Source organism: Urocitellus parryii, chromosome 7, assembly GCF_045843805.1.
Source record: "Urocitellus parryii isolate mUroPar1 chromosome 7, mUroPar1.hap1, whole genome shotgun sequence".
In the NCBI taxonomy this organism is placed as follows: Eukaryota; Metazoa; Chordata; class Mammalia; order Rodentia; family Sciuridae; genus Urocitellus; species Urocitellus parryii.
The window spans coordinates 140942832-140957150 of record NC_135537.1 but is presented as its reverse complement, the minus strand read 5'-3'; the positions used below and the strand labels follow the sequence as shown (position 1 = coordinate 140957150).

At 45.3% G+C, this 14319-nt stretch overlaps 1 protein-coding gene and 1 non-coding gene across 3 annotated transcripts in view; both read right to left on the bottom strand.

Annotated features, from left to right (window-relative positions):
* Nucleotides 1–14319, bottom strand: part of Myo18a (myosin XVIIIA) — a 98354-nt gene that overhangs the window by 79430 nt on the left and 4605 nt on the right. For both annotated transcript variants that reach the window (XM_077800977.1, XM_077800974.1), the window contains one exon: nucleotides 7302–8382. In XM_077800977.1, coding sequence (XP_077657103.1) covers nucleotides 7302–8300 — 999 coding nt within the window. In that variant the 5' untranslated portion in view covers nucleotides 8301–8382. Of the gene's footprint in view, nucleotides 1–7301; nucleotides 8383–14319 lie in introns of those variants that run through there.
* On the bottom strand, nucleotides 13587–13689 carry LOC113182897 (U6 spliceosomal RNA). Its single transcript, XR_003300798.1, has one exon. It is a non-coding gene; the product is annotated as a U6 spliceosomal RNA (small nuclear RNA).

Here is a 14319-nt window from a genome sequence, read left to right as displayed (position 1 = left end):
CTGACCCTCAGGAGACACTGAAAGCACTAGTCACAGTCTTCTGGACACTGTCCACAGAGCAAGAGAGGCTAGTCATCCCTGGCTCCCCCTTCCTTCTAGAAGGAAGACTAGATGAAGAGGCTTCTAGTATCACAGGCAGCAGGTATCAGAAGGGCCCAGTCTGTGCTGGACAGGAGATTTGTAAGGCTAGCCACATACTGCTTTCCTGTATGCTCTAGCACACTAATTAAGAGTCAATGGCCTGAGTTCAAATCCTAATAAGTCACTTAATAGCTATGCAACCTTATACAACTTGCTTAACCTTAACCCATTATACAATCATTGGTGGTAGTCCAGTTTTCTCATCTGTGAAACAGATTATTATAATATCTAATGCAAAGGATTATTGGGAAAATTAAATGAGTTAACAAGTGAAACATCTAGAACAGTGCCTGACACCCAGTGAATGCATGCCATGAATCTCCCCTTCCATTACTTTCCATGCCTTCTTCCCTCAAGGTACTTCTCAGTAGAATCTTAACCAGGCCATTAAATGCCACCCAGGAGCACCCGCTGTGCTGGGCACCACATGGAGAACCCTCTACAATCTTCCCTGGCCAGAGTCTATGGAAAGTGCAGGGGCTGAGCTGCGCCAGGGCAGAACACCATGCCCTGATTCTGAGGGACATATGGCAGGAGATTAAGGGAGCCAGAGTGGTGACCTAGGTCTAAGGAAATAGTTTCCCAACCAAACCAGAGCCAACAACTGAAAAAATAAGCTTTGCTGACACTGTCCCCTGTATTTAACAGAACAGAAGCTGTTGCCAAACACCATGCAGGACTCTAGAGTTGGCTGCCCCCCCAAATCTGCACAGCAGGGGGCAGGGGGCTGTTAAAACACCATTCCTTCACAGTGCCTGACTGGCATACTCAGTGCCTACAGTGCAGCCGGATGCCTGGGGCACATCCATACCGCTGCCCAGACTGACAACGCAGGCACCAAGCAGCCTGCCTGGGCAGCAGGGGAGCCCCTACCCCATCTGGGTTATGGGGACCCCATGGCCACCCCAGATGCTGCCTTCCACCCTGGGCCAAAGTGAGGACAGTCTAGCAGCTCAGTGCAGTGGGGTGGCGGGAACCCTGCTGGCAGGCAGAACGCGTGCTTGTGGTTTCTGGGAAACGCTGTAGAGATTTGCAGCATTTTTAAAATACTTGTGTTCCCACCCGCCACACACTCCCCTTCACCCCACTCCTCAGCCACCCCCAGTCAGGGTGTTTGCCTATCTGGTATTTTCCAGAACCATTTCAATGTAAATAAGAGAGATTAGAAGGAAGCAGAGGGCAGAGGGCAGGGTAGCTGGGAGATATCGGGACAGGCTGGAGGGGGTTCTGGCCAGGGCTAGAGGGGGCCAAAGAAAGCTACCTTTAAGACCCTGACCCCTTGCCAGGGCTCCTAGCTGAGCCTGCAAAAATATCCACTGACCAGGACATGTACCCACACCCAGTTCAATGTGGCCTGGGCACTGTGCCCACCACCCACAGGCTATGTGGCCAGGACACTCTGGGACTGCTATTTGTCTACCATCTCAATGGAAAGAAGGCAAAATTGTGCCTTCAAGGACAGAAATAGGGGATCTGGCAGAACAGAAATGACCTGGCCCACTGTTTTACCCTGCTGGTCCCATGTGTTCCACTAATCCTGGACAGATAATCCCCAAAATGGTCCCAGAGACCTTCCACCCACCACTTCTTGCCCCCTTGACACCTTCCCACCGGATCCATATTACCATGAGGACTTAGTTTGGGTTCCACACTGAGCCCCCAAGCCAGAACTCTCACATTGCAAGACTCTCTGATGCCAGAGATGCCTGAAGCTTTGGCACAAAATGAAATAAAAATTTCCTGTTTAAAACAAAAACAAAACAAAACAAAAAAAGCCCTCTAAGGATCATTTGAAGTAAAATTAGGAACAGAAGCATTCTAGAACACTGAGCCTGGGCAGTACCCAGCAGCTCTGCCACCACCAGAAGCCTCTAGGAAAGCTTGGTGTGCAGAAGTCAGCTTGGCAGAACTGGAAGCAGTACATTTTCCAGCCTGTCCTTTGAATCCTGCAATTCCCACTGACAGCACCCAGGAACCTTGGGGACAAGGCAGATGTGGTTCATACCATTTTCACCCAGGGGCGCAGGCTTCCACAACAGCCAGCAGGGAGGCTCTCCTAAACTTCTCTCAGATTCAGGCAACCCTACAGGGCCAATCTCCTTCCTACAGGGCCACCCATGACCAAGCCTGCTGGGCTCCAGAAAGCTAGAAAAGGAAAGGGAACACCCAGCATTCCCTCTCTTCCTTCAGTTGACTATCTTAAAGGATAGAGCTAAAAGAGAAAGTTAAGACAAAAGCAACAGGTCCTCTTTGGACAATGACAGGAGAGTATCAGGAAGCCCAAAATTAACTTCCTTGGATGGCTGGGCAGGGGAAAGAGTCCTGCTCTTTCTAAGATTCCACCTGCCAAAGTCTCACATAGTGATCTCACCTACTACATAAACATACTTATCTTAAGTAAAGCACACAAAATATGATACACAGAAGTCTTTCCTGTTAGCCTCAATTCTATCCTCAGAAATAGGACATGAGTGTGCATCCTTCTCCAATTTAACCTTCTCAAACTCTGGGAGGAAAAAAAAATATGTCCATTTTATAAGGATCACGGGTCACCTCCTCTAGGAGGCCTCCCCTAATTGCCACCCTTTCCCCTAGGGTAGTACTGCTACTTCCTCCTTCCTGCCCCACTGTGCACTTGCACAGATTTCTCTAATAGCATCTATGTGCCTGGTTGCAGGTCTTACTTAGTACTGTGCTTCCTCAAGGAAAGATCACATTTTGTTCATTTAATCCCCCAGTGCCCAGCATAGTGCCTGGTCCATAAGCAGACTTCATTAACTGTTTATTGAGGAAATGAGTATGTGGAGGCTCAGAAAATTTAACTTGGGTAAAACACAAACCAGGTCTTCTGGGCCCCAAAGCCCATGTTCTTTCCACTGAAGTCTGCTTACTCCCAACCTCTCCTAAGGGTAGAGGAGGTTTAGGTGGACAAGGAGCTTTAAAGAACCTGAGTCCTTGACTGCAAACCCCATGCTCCATGAGAAGAAGCAATCACATCACAGATTTCAGAAACTTGGCTTGACTGGGAGGAAGTCGTGGTCTTCTTTAAAACCCCCTGACTCCTCCTATTCTCAAAAACAAGAAGACACTGCTTTCTGGGGAGGATGCCCATGCAGGCTGGCTCCTCTGGCTCTTTATGGAAGGGACAACCACATGGACCAGGGTTTAGGTGGACAGTCTTTTCTGATATTTCCAGAAAAAAACATCCTACACTCCCTGACAATTTGCTTGTCCCCTAGGATGGGCCCACTGAGGATAAGCATAGGACTTTGTAAAAGCCCACTTTATAAACCAAAGGGGCCAGCCTCCTTCTCTCCCAGTCCCTAGTCCCCAGCCCAGACTGTGGGACTTAACTTTCCCATCCAGACTCATGGAACTAACTGGAGGAAGTACTTTTGATCTGATTAGGTTTTATGATCCTTATCTTTACCAACACCTCCCCTGACCTCACCAGACTCAGGGAACACTTGGCAATTAGCAAACATAGATGCCCCCACAAAAACTTTCTCTGAGGAATTAAGGAAAGAAGGAGCATGTCTGCACCAAGCTAGCAGTGGACTCGACCCCTTATCACTCAGTCAGTCACCAAGACTAAGTGCCTGCCTTGGTTCACAGAGTCAAATACTTCTGTTCATTCCTGCCACTTCTTCCCATGTTGAGGCCTCCATCTGCTCTCCAAGGATTACTTCAAAGGCCTCCCAACTAGCCCTCCCCATGGTGACCCCTGCTATGTCCTCAAGCATTCTCCAGAAGCTGGCAGAGAGATTTTCTAAACTCTTTTCCTGTCACTCCCTACTGATTGGAATGGCTTTGAGGCCCCTGGGTTAAGGTTCACACTCCTCAGCAAAACTCACAGGGACCTAGGTAGCCTCTGCTTCTCTTTCCTGCTGCTTCTGTCAGCATTCACTGTCCTTCCCAAAATATGCCTTGCTCCCCAAACATGTCCTTCTTTCTCCAACTTTGAGGCCTTGGCATGGGTCTATCACAGTCTTCCACTTCCTCCTGACTCCTATCACTCAACTCCTATGCAGATGGCAGCTTTTGCTGACCATTCCCATCACTGTACGTGAAGCCTCTTGTGGGTAGGTAGATGGAAGGAGAGATGGCAGAAGAAAGAACTGCTTCTCTCAGAATTTGTCAGGCCCTAAATCTATCCTATCACTGTGGCTTACCCCTACTCCCCATGGAACCTCATCGAGTGGCTACAGGAACACATGAAGAAAGTGTGAACCAAGCATTCTGCACACTCCAGGGTGAGAGGGAAACCTGAAGGGGTGTGTCTCCCTGGGGCCTTTGGAACAGGCTACGGAGAGGAGCCATGAGGCCCTGGCCACCCTCTATGTGTCAGAGAGAACAGATAGTTGGTCAGCTCCCTCGGAGCTCACTGGGGATAGACAACATGTGGACACAGTTGATGAATTGCCTGATGGGCAGGGTGGCCACCAGTAGTTATCCCTGTGGGGCTCCTATCATCAGGGTACCCTGACCAGGAGCCTGGAAGTGAGAAGGCTCTTTTCTTTCTTTCTTTTTTTTTTTCTTTTCTTTTTTTTCTTTTTTTTTTTTAGTTTTTATTTTTTTAGATTTTAGATGGACACAACACTTTTATTTATTTAATTAATTTATTTTTATGTGGTGCTGAGGATCAAACCCAGCGCCTCACACATGCTAGGCAAGCATTCTACCACTGAGCTACAGCCCCAGCCCTGAGAAAATTATTTTCTTGGTGCAGAACTGAGAATAGAACTGATGCCAAGAAAAGTAGCAGGAATCAGAGTGGGAGGAAGAGAAAGAGATAGAGGCTGAGGGCCATAGGAGAGCTGCCATCCCTACCCCTAGTCCGTTCCAGCTCATGAAGTCTGTCGCAGAAAGCTAGAAATGCCGAGACTCTGCTTCTGTCTGCTTGTGGCTCAAGTCCTCACCAACACCCAGGTGGGGAAAGGGCTTTTTTCAGTCCTGTGTGTCTTGTACTGCCAGATAGCTCCAGGAAGACACATGGGATGGAGTTTTCTACTGTGTCTGCTGCCAGATCTGCCAAGCTGAGGCCTAGGGAAGAAGTCCCCTGGGTAACAGCTGGGCTTGCCCCTTGGGGCGAGAGCAAGCCAGTGTTTCAGGGATACCAGCTGTAACATGGATTCCACCGGCGCCTCCAAAGCTAAACCATCCACCTCCCCAGGGATGGGACAGCAGCAGCTAGTCGGAAAGGAAAAGTGGCTAGGAAATGTGAGATGCCAGGATGATCCCTGGGCTACGGAGAGAGAACTAAATGGCATCTGGGATGTCAAGCCTGGAGCCCCACAGAGGCCTTGCTGTGGTTCAGCAGGGAGCTAGAGACAACACCCAGGGGGATTTATGCTTTAAGAAGAAAATTCCATCTGTTAAAAGCAATCTTGGCCTGGGAGAAAGTAGACAGACATAGCAATGCATTACAACCTTTGGTTTTAAAAATAAAGATCTCAGGGAACTAAGACTTCGAGGGGGGAAGACAAGGGAAGGCCCTTGTCTTCCTCCCTCGAAGTCTTAGTTCCCTGAGTTCAGTCTAACTTGCCAGCTAACATGCAGCATGTGCTCAATGTATGCTTTCAGAATGAATGAGTCAGGCCTTCCTCTGGATTCTACACAAGCTCCTTCTCACTCACTACTCACCCTGACCACAAAGCTACCCAAACCCAACTAGCCCCAGGGTAAAGGAAGACCTAGAACCCAAGTTCAGTGTGTCCTGCCAGAGTATGACCCTGCCACTCTGGGCCCAATATACTGTCAGGTTGAACAGCCATTCTGAATGTCCATTTCCTCTCCCTGGGAGAAAGCTTGGAGCTGGACTCTGCCTGCTTCCTTAGCACTTCCTCTTCTTTTTGACTTTGACACATCTGGCTGGCCACTTAGTGCTGAAAGGTCCCAGCCAGCTGTGCACTGGTCAGGCTGCAAGGCCCAGATCTGGACAGTCCTAAAACCCACAACAGGGAGAGAAGAATATGCTATTTCCAGGCAGGATATTCCAAACTATGTCACCCCTCCCCCAGGCCCATCAAAAGACCACTGGGGTTAGAGGTCTTAGTGCCCCATCGAGACCTGCCCATTCATCTGATCTAAATCTCTGCTCTCATGCCTTCCTCTGTAGTTTTGCGTGGGCAGGATCACAGTTAGGGATCTCAGGGATAGTCAGGATACATTATCTCTGGAGGTTTGATTTCTGTTGATTTCCCAGAGTCATCCTTTTTATTCTTCCAGGAGAGTAATAAAAATTCTTGCAGTCTTTATAAATCACACCCAATCACTCCTCTATTTCAAATTCTTTGATGGTCCCACTTCAGTGGGATAAAATCTAACTCCAACCATGGTTTACAAGGGACTCCATGATCTTGTCCTGCTACTCTGAGATCTCATTTGGTATTTAATGCCTTGCCTACTCAGGAGCACGAAGAGAGAAGGTCATCTTCCCCAGAGCTGGTGACTAAAAGGTTCCCAGCTGACTTCCTCTGTACACACAGCTCTTCACCCCAAATGTTCAGCCCTAATTTGAAATTATTTGTCATTTTTCTATTATCTCCAAAATCTCAATAAACATGGAATTCCTATCTTTTAGTGTCCATATTGTCCCTCCTATCTGAAAGTAGCACATGTTAGCCTACATGTCCCAATTTAGTGCTCAGGACATAAGGTGACCAAAACTGTAACCCGTCTTCATATCACGAAACTGAACACTGACACGGCAATTTTACCAACCAATAAAAACCTCTCCTGAGGGCTCCAGGGATACAGCTAAAGTTTAGGCAGAACCTGTTCTAGTCTGACTCCCTTGAGAAAGGCATTATGCTGAAATCAATCAAGTCAATCCAACAGAACGCTAGAGGAAAACATCAAACCATGAGGCCTGGAGAAACTATTGAAAACTCCATCACAATGAACCTTTGAGGAGTTGTACTTAGCTACTTGGCGAAGACAAAGGTATGAATCCTATAGTAAGCATCTGGCATGGGACACCCTCTCCTGATGTTACTTCTCCCTACAGGCCCAGGGAATGATACAATCCTCCAATTTCTATGCTGTCTAGGGTCTGACCACAGCTCTTGGGCACTCTCAGTCATCCGCCTAAGTACAACTGCATGAAATGCCCACATCCCAGATCCCTGCTCACCCCTGGTACTCAGGGAAGAACTCACATCGGCTGGCTCCCTGCGGTGTCCGTCGCCACTCCGCAACCAGCTCCGGCTCAACTCGCTGAGCTCTGGGATGGACTGAACCTTAAGCCGCACACTGTCCCCAGACTGTCGGATCATCTCCACAATCTCATCTCTGGACTTGTTCTCCACATTGTGCCCATTAATCTCCACCAGTCGGTCTCCTGGCACCAACCCAAGAGCCAGGTCCTTGGTACCAGCACCAGGTTCAGCAAAGTGAACCACCCGGCGATAGGCCTGGCCCTCAGGGCCACGATCCAGCATGGTGGTGCGCCTCAGGGAGAAACCAAAGTCTCCAGTGGGCCTTCGTTGCAGTTCCAGTTCCCTGGGGGCAGGGGGTGGTGGAGGCACCACTGGGGGAAGTCTCAGGTCAGCTGGGAACCTTTTAGTCACCAGCTCAGGGACTCGAGAACGGTGTCCTGCTCGAGGGATGCCTGGGCCAGAATGCTGCAACAGTTGTCCCTCTAGTGTCCTTATCTCCACCTGTGGTGATGGGGCTGCAGAGTGCTCTGAGGGGGTTGAGGTTTCTGAGGCGCTCTCATCCCGACTTCGCTGGGAGAAAGAGAAGCGCTTGACAATCATCTGTGAGTTCTGCTTGGCCAGCGAGCCGAACTTGGCTGCCCGCTGCAGCACGGAGCCCCTGAAGCTGCCTTCCTCACCCTTGAGGTCATCGCTGGAGCTGGCTGTGCTTAAGTGGCCCGAGTCTAGGATGATGCTGCCCCGGTTGCTGTCAGAGTCAATGTCAGTCAGGTGCAGGTCAGACCCACTGGCCACCTTGATGGGGATGGGGTTGGAGATTTCCAGGCGTGTCTTGGATTCACGCTTGGAGGAGCGGTTCAGGTTGAAGAAACCACGGCGGAGACTCATCTCCTCCAGGCTCCGCAGCTCTGCTGCTGACATCCGCTCTTTCTTCTCTTTTTTCTCCTTCTTCTCCTTCCGCCCGCCATCTTTGTCCTTATCTTTTTTCATTAAGTTAAACATGGTGGGTTTTTTTTCTTTTTGGGTGGCACCCCCAGAGGATTATGGGTGCTTAGCACAGGACCTTTGGACCCCCACCTTGCTGCTGTAAACAGAAACACACAGGGAAAAAAGATTATTCCAGCAGTCTTTTCCTGCATCTCCAGTCCAGATATGACCAACTACCCCTCACTGAGTGCTAATGATGTATCAGGTACTCCGATTTATATAATATTTTAACAGCTGATTTAATTATTTAGACCAAGGCTTAGGTATACCTGGAAAGACCTGACCTGCGAGCAAGAGTAAACGTCAAGCCATCTTTAATCTGATTGAAGATTCAAGCAAAAAAGGCAAAGGAAAGGGGCTCTTTGCCATCACCTCCTTCAGCCATGTCTACCAGAGCAACGGACATCACATGCTACCAGGCTCCTTCCTATGTCCCGTACAGCAGCAGACTTAGCCACTGACACCCAGAAGATCTTGGGATCCAACCTTTATGTAATGACTTTCTCTTAACCCTCATAACATTTCTGCAAGTTATGTGCCATTATCTCCACTTTACGAATGAGAAAAATGGAGCTTAGAAAGTTAAGGATATGTTAGATGCCACCCAGTTAATAAGTGGCAATGCCGAGTTTCAGGGGCCAATACATCCTTTCTATGACCTGGATGCCCGAAGTGAAGCAGGGAGGGAAGGAAGGGGAAGTTCCAGACCAAACAGAGGACAGACAGCTGCGGGGTGGGGGTGGTGTGGGGTCTGCTGGATAAACAGGATCCTGAAAAACTCACATCCTTTTCCCTGGACCAACACCTAAATATAGCTTCAGGAAGAAAGTTGTGGCCGCCTGAGAGAAAACCCCAGCTCCAGGATGTGTATACTGAAGGCATCAACCTACCCTCACTCTCACATGCACCCCTTTGAGGGCAGAACTGAGAAAAACCTGGTGGGGGTAGAATTGAGAGAGCCTTTCTTGTTCAGCAAGGAACAAGGAGTAGAAATAGGCCATGTCATCTAAGTAGAAATTAACTGTAATTTTTTCTCTCTCCATGAAAGCTTCCCCCTCTGAGTTCCAGACAGAGGCTAAGCACTTACCCTTCCAGCAATGGCCTCTTGCCAGGCCCTGGACAGGTATTTTCTCTCTGCATAGCCACCCCCACAACCAAACTGGGCCTCCAGGATACCCATTCCACTAAGAGGGTCTTCCCTCCAGAAACTCCTAAGGCCGCCAGTTAGGACTGGCTAATTGTTACCTCTGCACAACACCCTGACCCCTGTGGTTCCTAGCAGACCAATACATCTTCAGTCTAGAGAACGCTGTCCATAAGACAATTCAAGTAATATATATAATTTTTAAATCTCCTAGTAGCCACATTAAAAAGATAAAAATAAACAGGTAAATCCAGATATGGTGGTACATGACTATAATTCTAGCTACTTGGGAGGCTGAAGCAGGAAGATTGTGAGTTCAAGGCCAGTCTGGGTAACATAGCAAGGCCAGTTATGTATACTAAAAAAATGTTAAATTAATTTTAATAATACATTCTGTTTAATACAATATATCCAAAATAGTGACATCTCAACATGTAAGTTATATAAAATATTGACAGCTTTTTAAATTCTATTTTCCATATTAAGCCTTTGAAATTCACTGTGTATTTTACACTTAAAGCATATTTCAATTCAGACGAACCACATTTCAAGTATTCAACAGCTTCCTTGGGCTAGCAGCTCTTAGATTGGACAGTACAATTCTGGAGAAATCTTTAGCTGTAGAGCATGTCCAAAGAGGTAGGAAATCTGACCAGGTCACTAGCTCCTTGTGGGCATAGCAAGAGCTTCTTCTTTCTCTCTCTCTCTCTCTCTCTCTCTCTCTCTCTCTCTCTCTCTGACCTCAGTTTCAATTTAGTAAAACAAAGTTCCCTCTGGACTTGTTAGTTCTAAATGCTCGGTGAACACTGGGATTTGGAAGACAGGAAATCTAAAGTCCAAAAGGCATATAGCCAGGAGCAGGATTGACCAGCTGGGTCTGGACTTGGTGGGAGCCAGGGAGTACCTGACAGCCAGAATCCTTTCTTCAGGGATTTACTTTTTTTTTTTTTAATTGTTGATAGACCTTTATTTTATTTATTTATATACAGTGCTGAGAATTGAACCCAGTGTCTCATACACGCCAGGCAAGTGCTACCGCTGAGCTCCAGCCCTAACCCCTTCAGAGCTCTACTTTTGACCGAGGAGTCTCTTCTGAATGTTGACAGAAATGTAGCATAGACCTATCATATACCAAGACAAGGGATCTTTGGCAGGTCACTACCCACACCATCTTGACTGGTCTAGAAGATGGCTCCAGGGGTACCTGTGGGGGATATGAAGGAAGAAAAAAAAATCCTTGTGGACTAACAAGAGTATTTCAGCCTTAGCCCAATCACAAAGAACCTATCTGCCTATAGTACTCTATCACAACAAGCCCCCTGATAACTCTACAAACCTTACCTAATTCTGGCTCTTGGCTGGAGGTTAGTAGCTGGGCACTCTCAACGGAAAACAGCCCCCAGAATTCTAGAGTCTTTGAGCTAGAAAAGTCCCTTAGAAGAAAGTTCATGTAAATTCCTGTCTCAGCAAAAACTTGCCCCTCATGTCATTGCAGCAGGCAGGAAAAACAGAGCATTAGTCATAGCAGCAGGACAGGGAATGGTGCTGGCTGGAAATTTGAGGAGATCTGATATCTAGGCCCAAATCTGCCAAGAAATCACAGCTGGGGGAACTTTGGGCCTGTCACTTTGCTCAAGGTTGAACTAGATGATCTAGGCCTCTTCCAGCTCTAAAATTCCAACTATCCAAGTCCCTTGTGGACATAGGTTAGTTATTAACTTTCTGTCAAAGTCACCCCTGTCATCCTAACCCTCAGGGCTTCAGAGATTGAAACATGTCAGACCTTACCCACCATCCCTATCCAGCCATTGTTACCTGCACAGCTCACAAAGGCACCTCTTCCCCACTGCCATTCCCCTTTTTGCCAGGCCTGGATGTGGACTGTTTTTTCCTGAGCCACATATCTGGAGCTACCTGACTGCCTGCAGGTTTCCCTTCCAAGATCAGATTTGCTGTTCCCATGCGCCTCAGCCCTCATTTCACTAGAGAGCTGGGCTCCACCATCTTGTAGATCTTGAATTTGTCAACATCACCTGTCCTTGGGCCCAAGGTCTTCAACAGCTCTTAAACCAACATCTACCCAATCCCCATTCCAGGCTACATTTTCTATCCACCTCTTCTTCCTCTCCTACCTTCTCACTTCACACAGGTGAGGGAAACTTAATAGTTCACTCCAGGAAGCTTTTCCTAACTTTTTTTTTTTAAGTTGTAGATGGGCACAATACCTTTATTTTATTTATTTATGTGGTGTTGAGGATGGAACCCAGTGCCTCATGCATGCTAGGCAAGCACTCTCCACTGAGCCACTACCCCAGCCCGAGCCTTTCCTGACTTTAAGTGGAGGAAAGGTACGTATGTAAATTCAGGTATCTGCCTAAATTATCTTGACCCTTCTATTTCCAAAACAAAATACAATCTGTCAACTCAGCTGCTTTATCACTTTGAAACTGTGAGCATCTTGAAGGCAAGGACTGTTCAATTCAAACGTGCATCTACCTATCTATCCACAAAAATGGATAAATAGTTTACATGTTGACGCAAAATGGAATGCTACTTAGCAACAAAAAGGAAACAACTGCTGATAAGTACAATAACAGGGACAAATCTCAAAAACATTATCTGAAGCAAGTGGGGAAGAAGCTGTTGACAATGCATATTGGTATGATTCTATTTATATAAAGCTCTAATACAGGCAAAATTAACCTATAGTTAAAAAAAATCAAAGCAATGATTATCTTGGGGTTGGGGGAATGGGAAAATGTATGAAAAAGGGCATGAGGGAACTCCTAGAGTGATGTTCATGTCCTGAATGTTCATAGGGACTTGAGATGACAGATCTATATATTTGTCAACTGTCATCAAATAGTGTATGTTAGATTTGTGCATTTTATTGAACACAAGTATTTACTCAAAAGAAAAAAAATGTAAACAAATATTGAACTCCAGTTAATGATACATAGGCTAAAAAATGTGGAGTAAAGTATACCAATGGCTGCAATTTTCTTTGAGATATGTCAAAAATTTAAGATAGCTTGGTAGATCAATCAAGGGATAAAAATATGGTAAGCAAGGATGGGAAAATGCCAATTGTTGAATTTATGAGGTAGGGAGGTGTTGACTGTAAAATTCTTTTAACTTTTCTAAATGTTTGCAGATCTTTGTGATAAAATATTAGAAAAAATATGTGTCTAGGGACTGAGATTGTAGCTCAGTGGTAGAGCACTCGCCTAGCACATGCAAGGCCCTGAGTTAGATAAATAAAGGCATTGTGTCCAACTACACCTAAAAAAATAAATATTTTTTTAAATGTATCTATCTCTTTTTTATATATACAGAGTTATGAAAAAAATTGTGCTGTGAATGGATAATTACAAATGTAATGCATTCCACTATTGTCATGTATGTAAGAAATTTTAAAAAATGTATCTATCAAGAAGCTACTAAATACAAGGGATATAAAGGTAAGTAAGCCTAGTGAAAGAGCTCAGAGGCTTTGGATGTCAGTTCACAAAACTGAGAACAAATCTGAGTTAATACCTATGAAGCCCTGGGCAAGTCACTTCAGGCCACTGTATGCCTGGTTTCACTATCTATAAAATAAAACAGAGATAATAGCATCTATCACATAAGGAGCAGGAATTAAATTTTAAACACACACATATGTACGGCATATTTAAGCATGACATGTACAATGCCTAGCCCATGGTAAGCTTTCAAGAGTGGTACATTCTTCCAACCTAAATGAGATGATGAAGAAGATAAGAGAGTGTACAAGTGACTATCAGCACAAATATGACTAAAATAAGTTCAGCTCCTTTTATGTGGAAAATAAAGCCCAAAGAAGTAAAGGCAACCTAGTGAGCACTCGGACAAACTCCATCATATGTTTGAGTCCACAGCTCCCTATAGCTACTGTGGAGGATACAGAGAGCCAATTCATAGATGCAGAAATACAAATAGCCAACACATATGAACAGGTATTCAGCCTCAGTAACAACCATAGTTATATACTGCTTTTCATCTAGCAGTTCAGTAAAAACTATCAAGATGGAAAACATTATGGGATGGGAAGAAGGAACGCTCATATGTGTTGGTAGGAGTACAAACTGGTGTGATATATACATCACTGCAGCAGAAAGGCCAGTTGGTCTATACTATAAAATATGGGATACTTCAAGAATTTGTGTGTAATCCTTGCACAGGGGCCAGCCTAATCTTACCTATATTCTTCCAATGTTAGTGTACGTGCTGCCAAAGCAGGCATTTGAATAAATTTTTAGGAGGGTAAGTTGGTGATGCCTATGGAAACATTTATGTTCATTCATAACCTTTGGACAATTCCACAACTCTATAGGTCATCTTTAGATATAGTCACACAATAAACTAGGCTAATCTTTGCAGAATTGTTTATAATTACAAATCTATACATATAAATATGAGTCACTATGGAAATAATTAAATTATAAAAACAACTAGGCAGTTATTAAAAAGAGTGAGGTAGATTTGTATATACTGACCTAGAAAAATTCTATACTATCTTGTTAAATGAGGAAAGCAAGATAGACAGAAAGCAAGATAGAAAAAAATTTTTAAACATATATATGTGTGTATGAATAATAAACAGGTATATTACATACAATATTTACATAGTCATAGAAAAATATATGCTCTGGGAAAAAGATTGGGATTTTAGAATAGTCAAAGCAGATTTGTGTTTCATCTATATGGTTTTAAGCTTTTAAAACGAGAATATTAAGCTGGTAGGGGTGTGTGTGTGTGTAAATTTAAACCTAGAGGCTCTGAGTGTGGGATTATGTGTGATTTTTCTTCTTTCTGTATGCTTTTTATTTTTATTTCTTACAAAAAAAGATGTTGAATACTTACATTAAA